This window comes from Cyprinodon variegatus, unplaced genomic scaffold, assembly GCF_000732505.1.
Source record: "Cyprinodon variegatus isolate N-32 unplaced genomic scaffold, C_variegatus-1.0 Scaffold1239, whole genome shotgun sequence".
Classification (NCBI taxonomy): domain Eukaryota; kingdom Metazoa; phylum Chordata; class Actinopteri; order Cyprinodontiformes; family Cyprinodontidae; genus Cyprinodon; species Cyprinodon variegatus.
The window spans coordinates 72,912-85,140 of NW_015151692.1; the positions used below are offsets into that span (position 1 = coordinate 72,912).

At 35.2% G+C, this 12,229-nt stretch overlaps 2 protein-coding genes across 2 annotated transcripts in view; both read right to left on the reverse strand.

Annotated features, from left to right (window-relative positions):
- Window positions 1–1,630: 1,630 nt before the first annotated feature.
- LOC107102353 lies at window positions 1,631–6,615 on the reverse strand. Its single transcript, XM_015401625.1, has 9 exons — window positions 6,539–6,615; window positions 6,085–6,414; window positions 5,705–5,974; window positions 5,526–5,603; window positions 5,266–5,355; window positions 4,917–4,945; window positions 4,139–4,225; window positions 2,516–2,584; window positions 1,631–1,866 (listed from the first exon to the last, which is right to left on the reverse strand). Exons 1-9 carry the CDS (start codon window positions 6,597–6,599, stop codon window positions 1,768–1,770), a joined length of 1,113 nt encoding a protein of 370 aa, XP_015257111.1. The 5' UTR covers window positions 6,600–6,615; the 3' UTR covers window positions 1,631–1,767.
- A 3,547-nt stretch (window positions 6,616–10,162) lies between these two features.
- Window positions 10,163–12,229, reverse strand: part of LOC107102352 — a 3,768-nt gene continuing 1,701 nt past the window's right edge. The window contains exons 4-7 of the mRNA XM_015401624.1: window positions 11,714–11,743; window positions 11,532–11,627; window positions 11,397–11,425; window positions 10,163–11,055 (exon numbers count right to left, since the gene is read on the reverse strand). Coding sequence (XP_015257110.1) covers window positions 10,972–11,055; window positions 11,397–11,425; window positions 11,532–11,627; window positions 11,714–11,743 — 239 coding nt within the window. The 3' untranslated portion in view covers window positions 10,163–10,971. The remainder of the gene's footprint in view (window positions 11,056–11,396; window positions 11,426–11,531; window positions 11,628–11,713; window positions 11,744–12,229) is intronic.

Here is a 12,229-nt window from a genome sequence, read left to right on the forward strand (position 1 = left end):
TATGGAGCAGTATCAGACTCATATTCTGCCTAGAATTGAGTCGGACTACGTCAGGCTATGTTTCTGCATGTGGGTTAGAAGATTAGACCCCAACATGACAGAGTCAGCCTTCTGATAAGTGAGTCCAGCTCAGATTTGGGTTGAAATAGGAAAGCATCTAAAGTTGTTGAAGAGAATGATTTACTGTTTTGATAATAGCACATTTGTGTAACTACTTCCGGATTGGCTAAAAACATACTTGGTATTTTGGCACTATGCGTCACTTCACCCAGTCAGTTCTGCTGAATGTCCCTTTTTCCCCCCTTGATTTAATGGAACCAGGCCAAGATTAAATATCTGTAAATTAAACTAAGAGTATTGCAAATGACCAATCTGGCTTGCCAGGTGATTTTTCTGACAGATTACAGAGCTGTCATGCTATGGCATAACGCTGGTGTGAATTATCACACTGACTAGACTTATCTCTATTTGCTACAGAACGGAGGCTGCGCAGGAGATACAGTTTGTATGTGAGAGAGTTGGACAATATTTACAATACACCAAGGACAATTCAATGTATTTTGCCTTCCAGAGACTCCAGAAGACCCTGGTGGCCTCCACAATCACCTGGATTGAATGACTATATCACTAACACACCGGTTTGTGAGAAAAACATTAAGTGTCTAACCAGGTGTTCAAAAGGGACTCCAAATTCCTTTTTATTCCATACACCTCAGACTTTCACTGCAAGACAGTCTTGTCATCCACAGAACAATTATCATGTTTTTTTATTTAAAAAAACTCTGGATTAGTCTGCTTAATTAGATATGGAGAATATGCTGACTGTAGGCAGCAGGTCAAGCACTATATGGCTCGGTGTGGAATTAAGCACATCCATTATTATCTTGAATGGTAGAGGATGCATATTTACCTGGAGTAAAAGAGAATGACAAATAATGTATATTACTAAAAGTTCATGGAGGTCAAATTATAAAAACAAATAATAAAACAAACAAACCCTTTAAGCCTAATTAATGTGTCAGTCAGGCCTGATCAGATCAGTCTTCTATGATTAAGGTGCCAACTCATTTTTTACATGTAGGGATTATTGTAAACTATGAATAATGTAATTTTAATAAGAAATCAAAAGGATAACAACAAAATTATCATTATATCAATTTTTATTTAAAAAGAGTCACTAACTCAATCAATAGGACTTTCATTTTAGAACAAAGAGGACAAAGAGGCAGCATACGAAAAAAAAACAGCATGTCATTTCTGCACTCGCCGGATGACATCTCAGTTTACATATGCAAACATTAGCCCATCCGCATGTCCCAAAATGTGTTTCTGCAAGATGACTATATGCTGAAGTAAGTTTTTTGAGGAAGTCTTTGCCTTGCTCCATCTTTGAAAGTAATTCACATGATACACTGCGTTAATCACATACTGTATATGCACATATAATCGCATAAACCATTATCAAAGTTCTCTTCTGATCAGCCTACGTGTAATAAAGAAAAAATTAAAACAAAGATAAATAATTTCTTTACTACTATAATGCAAAAACTTTGAGAATGTCTTTTTCTCCTAACAACACCAAATCTATTTTAATCTTTTTTAAGTATTCTTTAACTTTTGCTTTACCGAAGAGGACAGAAAATGTTTAGCTTAAGTTCAAGTTTAGAAGTTTAACCTGTTACCTAATTAAATGAGGACTCATGCTGTATGTAGCCCCCATATATAGTTTGGTTGCTCCAGCTTTACGCTATTAGTACTACTGTATTTCTAGCTCTTTTTGACAGTAGAGTAAAGGCAGTTTATATCAGAGGAAATTCCAGAAAAGGAAGAACTTCCCACAGTGCTGTAGATGACAGCCTCAGGGACCTAGAAGGGAAATATCAAATTCATTATAGCATACAGTAAGACATTTTACACATTTTTTCAGAAAACAATAAATAATCCTATTATACGTGAGATTTGAATATCCTAACCCCAATCTTTTCCATATTTGCATATAAAGAACAGTGATCAGTTGATAAAGTTGATAAAAATGTTCTTGTTTCACCAAATGGAAACCAAGCAACTTGAAAGATTCAACAAGAAATATGAAAATGTCAAATTAAAGACAATCATTGTTACAGGTATAGCCAATGAGCTTGACTATCAGCAGCATGGGAGGGAGGCTACTACTACAGGCCTGAGTATCTACCTGAATATGCTCTCTGTGATGTCAATTAATGAAAGAAAGAGAAAGTTAGAATTTTGTTTTTCCTCTTTGCACTATTTCAAAAATCATTGCTTGCCAAATCCTAAGATCCTTTCTAAGTGAAGAAAGAGCACAGTGTAAAGCTGTCTACTTATTTCCAGTTTATTTTAAATCAAATCTCTAATCTGTCCTATGGATAATTGGCATGTTAGATAAGTACATTCTAATGTCAGCTCATTCACTTTCAGGATACTTTAATATTTAATTAAGTGGAAATATAGCTGTATTATTTAAATTGTTGCACAATAATGCACTGAAAATACTTACATTGGCAGTTTTTTTCTTAGTGTTCTTGAAGTTGATGGAAGCGTAGGAAACACCATCACCTGGATCAGGCTGAAAAAGAAAAACAGGTGTTCATTAAAATTTGTCCTAAACCACACAGATATAGAGTTTAGTTTTAAAATTTCATATCCATAGTTGTAGCAGCTTCTGTTTAAAAAAAAAAATCATATTAAGATTCACAAGTAGTTTCCATAAAAATGGTACAATCACAGTTAATTAAAATGTTGCCATGGCGGCACAAACAGGTGCAACGGCTTCACCAGCTGCTGCTAAATTGCCAGCTAGCGGTAAAGCAAGCGCAATGCACATCTATTTATATAGCACAATTAAGCACAGAGTCAATTCAAAGAACTTTAAGCGGAAAAAAAGCAAGTAAAGATGAATAAATGATTAAAAAAGGCAGGCCGTAAAGAAATTAAACAGTTGGACCACAAACTTAACCATATATTAACCTGTTCTTAGCATCTAGCCAATGCTCTAATGGGTCATAGTAACCTGGTGACATTGTGGGTCATGATCTTGGAGCCAGTGGGGAGAGTGTTCTAGTGTTAACTTTGAGTTTCTGATTTTCTGTTCTGCCTCTCAACCACTGAGCCTGCCTGTTCTCATCTGATCAGTTTTAACCTGCCTGCTTCCAGTCATCAGACGAGATTATTCACAAGCCAGAGGTGGTAGCGTTTCAGCATTACCTTAGTGTTTCTGATTACCTGATCCTTACCTGTTCTGCATCTCAACCACTAGCCTGCCTGTCCCTTGTCTGATCTGTTTGCCTGACCTGACTTTGGACTCCTGTTGGATCCTGCCTGCTTGCTGAACTTGAGAGATGCTTCCTGACAAGGACCTGGATTTCCCTTCGGAATCTCTTCGAACTTCTGGTCTGCTGGTTCTGTATCCTGTGCACGTCCTTGGCACTGGCTTTGGCTTTGTCCTCTGGATTACCGGTATCCTGCCTTCCTTCATCTCCCTGGATCTGGTCTCCTGTTTGTTCTCCATCCAGCGGGGCTGTAGCATTTGGGACACTCTTGGCGGTGCCCACCGCATCTTGTAGTCAGCCCACTGGCTGGATCCTACCTTGTTCTCTGGGCTTAGACTGAACTAGTAAAGCAGTAAACCTGTGTTTTCTTTCTGCAGAGGTTCCTCCGATAGATGCCCTAGCTGCTGCTACTGTAGATCCGTTTTTAAAATAAACGCTTTTGAATTATCTGTCTTTCTGCCTCTCATGTTGAGAGAGGACTCAACTGATAAATCAAACTCTTGCCAAATCCAGTCAGGAGGAATCCACAAAACGTCCTTCCCACCAGGAAAGCCACAAATCTCATTCTTTTGTTTGTTTTTCAAAAAAAAGAAATAGAGGGCATTTAATCTAAAACAGACTGAATAAAAGAGTCTTCGGGTAATTCTTCAGATGAAGCCATGTTTGGTTTCCTACAGCCTGGCATTTCTGGTTGTCGCTTAGTTTAGTTTCATCTGAATATTAGGCTTCTTGAATTGGGACAAATATGAGCTGGTATGACAACAAAACAAATCATTGAATAACAAACTGAAGGGATTGTATTCCTCTGTATTTGGTTTTGTGCATAGGTGTGTTTGTCTGTATGGTCCTACTAGGCTCTGATGTGTTACTGGAAGAACTGTGGCCACTGCAGAGGGTTGGTTCAGATCCTGCTTTACTAATTCTTCATAACAGGGCATCTGTGATGAAAAAAAAAATCCCACTGTAAGAACCCTAAAACAGTTGTTCATACAGCAAGGAGTTAAAGAACTCATTCACTCCCTGTATTCAGGTGAAATTAACCATCTGGTGAAAAAAACTCAGATACCATATCTCAGCTTCACAGCAATACTAAATAATCCAGTTTGTTTTCCTTGGACTGACAGATCTCTATGCATTTTTAAAAACTATTCTACTCTCTGATCTAATTCTTACCTTTCAATGTCATGCTAGTTTTGGTACTAGTTCTCATTATTTTGCATTCACACTAGAAATGTTATTTGGCCAACATAATTTATTTGGTGTGTTTTGCTTTCACATTTTATATATTGTAAGATAATTATAACTTGTGCTGTAAGAATGCCACTGATGTAACTACAAGTAGTGAATATAACCTTGGTCTAGTTCCTGTACAGAAAAACAATCATATTTAAATGCTGGTGAAGATTCTCAGTCATCCAGGTCAAAGTCATAGAAAAAAAAAAGTTAGCAATCAACTGGACTTTGATTATAGGTTTGACAGTTCAAGCTTGGAAACAAAGTCCAGTGGATTGTTTTTTTTTTTACATTTTTGAAATCAAATTAAAAAAATTTATTTTTTGCTTTGTTTAACATAAAAAATATTTAAAACTCTGGGTTTTTGGCTCATTATGGGGCTCATGACAAACTCACCCTGCTGTCTTCAGCTTGCATTTTATTTCCTACAAAAAAAAAAAAAAAACAGAAACGGACTTGAATCTCCATGCTCCTTCCCCATTTATAACCATAAATACAAACCTAAAAAAAGACAGCTTTTTTCGTGTTTTTTTTTTTTTTTTTTTAAACTAAAACTGCTTTTTTAAACACATCAAAATGCCTCAGTTCTATTTTCATTCAAGTCGCTGTACATTGTTGATAACTCTAGTATGGAGCAAAAGACCTCAAATATAAAAATCAAAACACGAAATATCATTGGACTCTTCTAACATAGATCTGACATAGAATAATTTAAAACAGAGGATTCATCTGTGAATTATCTCACCTTTGGTTTGCTTCCAACGGATGATCATAAGGACAGTTATCAACAGTGCTACTGGGAGTAAAGCACTGATAATATACCACCAAGGTAAAGCTGGAAAGAGAAATAATTACATGAGGAATTATATATTTCTATATTGCTACAAAACAATATTGTTTTAACATAAGATTATTATCTACTATGTAACATTCGATAATTAATTATAAGATGACATCGAAGGTTTGGTTACTGGATTCATTTTACCTCCAGAGTTGTCAACTTACTTGTCTGTGATGTTAATTGAGGATCTGATGACAGGGTCGGTTCATTTGCCGCTTTATTTGTTTTTGTTAGATTATCACCTTTAGAAATGCATGCATAGAAAAAAAATACAATTATATAAAAACCTGGCAGATTAAAGCCAATATTTGAACTGATTTTAAAGATTGTATCATGTTCTCACCTAAGGACTGAGCGCTAAAAGGAAACTGCTGAACTTTTGCAGTGATACTGTTTGTGACTTTACACTGCAGTAACTGATAAATGTCTAATTTCCCATGAATGTAGGATGTTGGAAATGTCACAGTGGCGGAGCATGCATGTTGGAACACATTCATATCTGAGGGTTTTTCCTCTTTCCCCTCATAAAGCCATTCAACCTCATGAAGACAGAGATCATATTCTAACACAGAGCAGAACAAGGAGACTGTATCAGGGCTCCTCAGCTCAACCACTGGTGATAACAGAGACATAAGGAGAAAAAAAAAGACAAAAAATGAACTTGATCATTAAATAATTATTGCATTGTTTTTCTTTGTTTTGGTATATGATGTAAACACTTACAATTAATAATAGACAGAAATAGCGTGGAACGATGCATTTGTCTTGATATGGTCCAGAGGCAGTTGTACTGACCCACGTCATTCTCTGTGACATTATGTAGAACCAGGGAAAAGTCTTTTGTAACACTCTGTCTGCCAGATGCTGTTTTTAGTTGCTTTCTAGAATTTACAAGCTGGACTAGTGTTGTTGTTGTTGTTGTTTTATCTCTATTGTGGAAGACCCAACTTGCTTCATCCAAATTATCTTGAGTTTCTCTCCTGCTTCCACAAGGCAAAGTCACTTCATTTCCAACTTTGACAGAAAGGAACGTTTGCTCTGCCTCAGCTTGTGCTGTTAATAAGATATAACATGTTGAACACAGTCATGTAATAGCTTATAGCTGAAGTTATACAGATAGAGAAAAACATGCCTGTGCCAATTAGAGGAAGAATCTCTGTCTTATTACGATCCTTACCTTTAGACTGAAGCATCAGTGTCAGAAGTAAAGACATATTAATCCATTTAAATGCACCCATGATGCTACCCTATCCTGCTGTCAGTTGTTCTGAGAAATGACTCGTTGACAAATGATTCTGATATGGTTTCCTCTTAACACACATTGCATTTCTATTAGTTGAGTCACTTCCTCCCTATTGCTTGGCTGTGCATTTTAACTCTGAGCTAAATATCTTCTGAAAAATGAGGAAGTGTTTGGGAGCATCTGTCCCTTTCTAAAAACAACCTCTGAGGTTCAGACATTGATAGCTGTCCTTAATGTTTCTATTAATAGTCTCCAGTTTTAAGGTTACATGTCTTATTTGTACAGTGATGGTAAAAAGTACTTTAATATCATACTAAAAGCTCACATCTAAGGAAATGATAACATATACTTTATTTTGCTGAACTAAAGGTCTCTTAAAAAATTGTCACTGTAAAGCTCACAGAGCTACTCCAGTGTGCAGCCACCTTATCAGTGCAATTCTAGAACCAACAGAAGCAAATTTATTTTATTAGCTTCAATGTTCTTTATTAATGTGTTCAAAACATGTGGATAAAATAAAATAAAACACATTTTTAGTAAGGAATGAACTTTCTGTCCCACCAGCACCTGCTGACTCCTCTTTTTAACTTTGACCCAAATGTCTTTAGAAAAAGTAGGAAGTGTTGTTGTAAAAATGTGAGTGCAGCAGCAGATGAGCCTGCATGATTAACACATTCATGTGTGTCATTATAGTTTCCATGACCAATCACCAGGAGGAAGTTGCCTTCCTTATGCATACATGATGGTGAAATTACAACAATAACTTGCAAAAGTTTTCCATTTAAGATTACAAACAGGCACTGAATGTTTAATTTAGGTCAAGAAAAACACTATCAAAATGGCTCCAATGAAAAGGCCCACAGAAGAACATTTCTACCATTAATTTATGTTTTCTTTGGTAAATTGTTCAGCTTAGAATACTACCCTCAATAAAACTGATTTGTATTAAGAAATGCACTTTTATGAAATAGGGGCTGCATTTTATCGCTAATTTGCTTCCTGTGACATGACATGTATACAGAAAGTATGCACAATGCAAACAGTTATGTCCAACGAGGTCCTCAAGACCTGATAGTACATTGATCCAGGTTTTCAGCTGCTCCACAAATATACATTTACAAATAAAATATTTCAAGACACTATAAGAGGTCAGAGAATTTGAAACGATACAATGTTTGAGCTATTTTTGGGGTTGATCAGAAATATCAGCCATCCCCTTTTTCATCAATTAAATAGTTGTGCTTCCATCTAGTGGTGTCCTGGGGTAATGGCAATTGATTAACACAATCTACATAAAAAATAAGGATGTAATGTTTTGTTCTTATATGACATTTCAAAAGCAAATAAATGAAAGCAAACACAATCACACTTAAACCAGAATAGTAGCTTATCAGGAAAGCCAGCTCTGTGATTGGATACCCCCTGGACCCTGAAACAAAAGGATCCTAATTAGAAAATATAATATCTCTGTTGGATAATGTCTCCCGCCCCATGCATGAAACTGTTGCTGAACTGGAAAGCTCCTTCACTGACAGACTGCTGCACTCTAAATGCACCAGGGAACGTTATCACAGATCCTTCCTCGCATTAGAAGACTTTATAACCACCACTGTTCCCAACAATCTCAATAAGTTGTTACATTCATCCTGATTTTTGCAGAGTTTCTCTCTTAGTTAAATGATATTAGATCACTTAAATAACATGCTGCTGTCATTTTTTGCACATCTCTGGTGTTCCTTCTATTTTTTTTACATATCCTTTACTGTAAAAATGTCCACAGCTGTTATAGATTGTTTATTCTCTAGATACAGAGTATTATATTGCAAAACACTATACAGTATAATGCTCTATTTGTTTATTTTCTTATCTGTCACACACTTCACACACTTTTCTAAGGTCCACATTGCGTGACCACTTCTGCTTTAACTTTTTGCTGCTTTAAAACCACAATTTCTACATTGTGGGACAATAAAGGGATTTTCTATTCTAAACACTGCAAATACAGGTGAGTAATGCAGATTTTTGAAAGAACTGTTTATTGAAAAAAATTCTGAATATTAAATTGACAAGAAATTAACAGAACTGATTTGCTGTGATCTCTGTTAGACACTTAAGAACTAAAACATTGTTCTTCTAATTGATATAAATAACAAGTACTGTACTACTGATCCTTTCTAACTCATAACTACTTGCCTTTGCCTCAACCCTGCTGGATGTCATTGAGTTTTCTGATATCTTGACCTTGACAAAGGTTCTGACTCCTAACCACCACCTCTATCTTTTCCTGATATATTGTTTGTTCATTTTCATTCCAAATAGCATTTTTAAAGTTGCTTTAATTAAATTTTAAACAATCTCAATTGCTGATAAGGTTCAATATGTTCATCATGAAATGTTTTTGCATCTCTTTTTGTATGAGATTTCTAAATAATAAGATATATTATTTCCAGCTCACCAGCGATTATAATAAACATTATTTAATTTCTACCAAAAGGAATCCATAAATTATATCAAAAGAAAACCTTTAATTCTGTGCTGTCTATTTTTCGATAAAGAGCCAGGTGAAAAGGTACACAGATCTTTGAATATTTCTTTTGCATAGTTCTCGTTTCTATCTATTGAAATAAGATGTAAATGTTTCCTTGTATTGTCATTAAAACATTTTCTATGTTTCTTTTGAATATGTCAACATTTTAGTTAGCGTATTCATTAAATTTAGGTCTGGATTGCCATGGAATTACAAGGCAATTATGTAGGTTCTCGCTAGATTTTTTTATATCAAAACCCTATGAACTTAATTCTAATTTGACCACTGAGCAGCAGGAACCAAGGGGTAAATTGAAGAAGTAAAGCCAAAATAGCAAAATAAAAAGAAGAATTGTTTTGTTTTTTTCTTATTTGGAGTGAAGAGGATTTTATTGATCTGCATGTAACGCCTGATTCATATTAGATCATGCAGTGTTTGATTTATAATGGAAACCTTGTATGTCTGAAACTATTCCTTTATTGTACATTTTGTTAGCTTGTTTGTCTGCTACATTAACCAATATGATATGATGAACTAGATCTGCTATTTTTAAAGCTTTAGTGAGACATTTCTGTATAAAGTAGGGCATTAATTCAAAAAAGTTTATTTGAGTTCTATAAATCAAAGTTTTCTACCCAACAGCAATGATGAACTGCACGGCAGCATTCTATACCCAGCTATTGTATTATCTAGGCTAAAGGTGTCAGTCTGGTAAAAAATCTGGACGTTATTCCAAATTCTAAAGGTTACCTTTTTTTTTTTTGCAACATTAAACTGACTAAAACTAAACTAAAAGCTTTTTAAGTTTTAGTCAACTAAAACCAACTAAAACTATCACATATCATAATAACTAAAATGCAACTAAGACTAATAATAGTTTTCGTTATGAAGACTAAGACTAAATGTAAAATGGCTGTCAGAAACAACACTGGCCTGCAGCACCTGTCACAACCTGCAGGAGGAGTAGGAGGAACAAACACAAGTCTGCACTGTTTCAGGACACAATAACATACTCATTGGACTCTGAAGTACCACATGTACTAAACTCTGTCAGTGTTACCATGGTTACTTTAAAGCGATAGATTTTTAGCAAGCTGCTACAAAACAGGTAAAGGCTGAATCCCCTTATGAGGGCATTTATGAACAGTTTACTGGAGAGACAGGAATACAACTCATTGACTTTTATACCGAGAAATAAAGAGCTGGAATTCAGATAATTTCAAAGGAAAACATTAATAAATGCAAAATATTCAAAGTAATGACAAGAATGGCAGATTACTTGGCTCCAAGAACGTACAGCTACTTTCAGAGAGGCAGAAAAAAACAGACTTTTAGAAAGCTAAATATTGGTTTGAGAACACTCTCCACAAAGCAAGTGTAACAGCAATGAGAAGAAACCTCTGGAGATGTTTTACAGTATAAAGAGGAAGTTTCCATAAAATGAAACAACATCTTCTTCATTTCTTCAGTCAGAGGCTTCTCCAGCTTCACTTCAAGACAGGCCACTACAGGAGATCCATCCTGCCTGCAGCTATTAACTCCAACAATTTATTGAAAAAATCCATATATGAGGAACAACAACATTAAATTTCCATTTTGTGGTCTAACAACTAATTTCTGAAGTTTAGAAAGTTCTTTTCAAAACCTCTACAGCATCTCCAATCACTGGTTCCACAGTCTGTGGTACTTCCTTAACCCTTTTCTTCAGAGATATAAAATCTCCGCTGTATGAGTTATTGGAAAACTTCCAGTAATGCCTCCCTCCAGGTGATGGGCCACGTTCCATTAGGTGTAAAACATGAAATTTTACCAGCTTTAATCTCATTTGCATTGTTGTTTATCAATTGAGACTGACTGATGCAGAAAGCTTTTGAATATTCTCATAAACTTCTGCGCTTTCATCTTCATCTTTATCAGAAAGTTCCTGTTGAAATGAAACAAACAATGATAAATCTTTGACCATGACAGATAGTATTGTTGTTTAAATTTATTCAATCTGTTTTCTTCTGTCATCAAGTCACTTAAATCTTATTTTCTTCTTCTTTTTATTAAAATTGCATTTTTTATTATCTGGGACAAAATTACGAATTATCTCACTATTCCTCCAGCCAACTACTTTACTACTTTTTCATTTTTTGCTATTTTGACAAATAGCAAAAATGGGTTGCCATTTACAAACTACTCTATTATCAAATATCTCAAACAGAATCAGGGCACTATATTTTGATACATTTGTTAATCTTATAATGTATTATCTAAACTTACAATGTCTTTATTCATCTGTGATTTATTTTCTGGAAAAAAACAAAAAAAACAAGCAGAGATGAAATATTACATTAATTCAATGAGTAGAAAAACATTAATTCTTTATGAAAAAACAAGAAATTAGCATTTTCTCACCTTGGATTTTTGTCCATATGTTAAGTATGACAACAGACATTATGAGTATTGCCAAACCCCCATACACAATGATGTCTCTAAGGAAATGTGGCAAGGCTGGAACACATTATTACAAAACATTAGACAGGCACATTTCCCCTAACAAGTGCAAAAAAACGCTTATAGGCAGATCAACAGAGTACCTTGGTGTGCTGGATTTTTCCCAAATGATCCTGAAATAGCACAAAAATGAAAAGGTAGGACTATGGTTCACAGTGTTTAACAGCATTCAGAACAGCATTCAGTTGAAGTTACTGAAAGACTAGCAAAAAAAAGCATTAGCATTTTACCTAGCTTATTTAAGACGCTTCTTTAAAAATGTTTCAATTGCATTATAAATAATCAAAACTGTTGAGGACAGACAGAAAAAGTTGAAAATAAACTGGAATAAAGAACAGTATCCCAATTGGAGAATAGAAGGAAGGAAACAAATTAAACCTAAACCTGAATATCTAAGATTGTCATGAAGCGAGGACAGATGGACCCAGTATTCAAGGAGAGACAGTCAGTAGGAAAGTTCAAAAAGTTAATTAAATAAAACAAAAACTAAAGTGGAGCTGTGGCTTGCGGACACTGCAGGATGGGGAGAGGGGCAACGCCCAATCACAGACACTCTAGTTTAACAGTCCAGTCCAAGAATGTCCCCAAGTGCTGCAGTC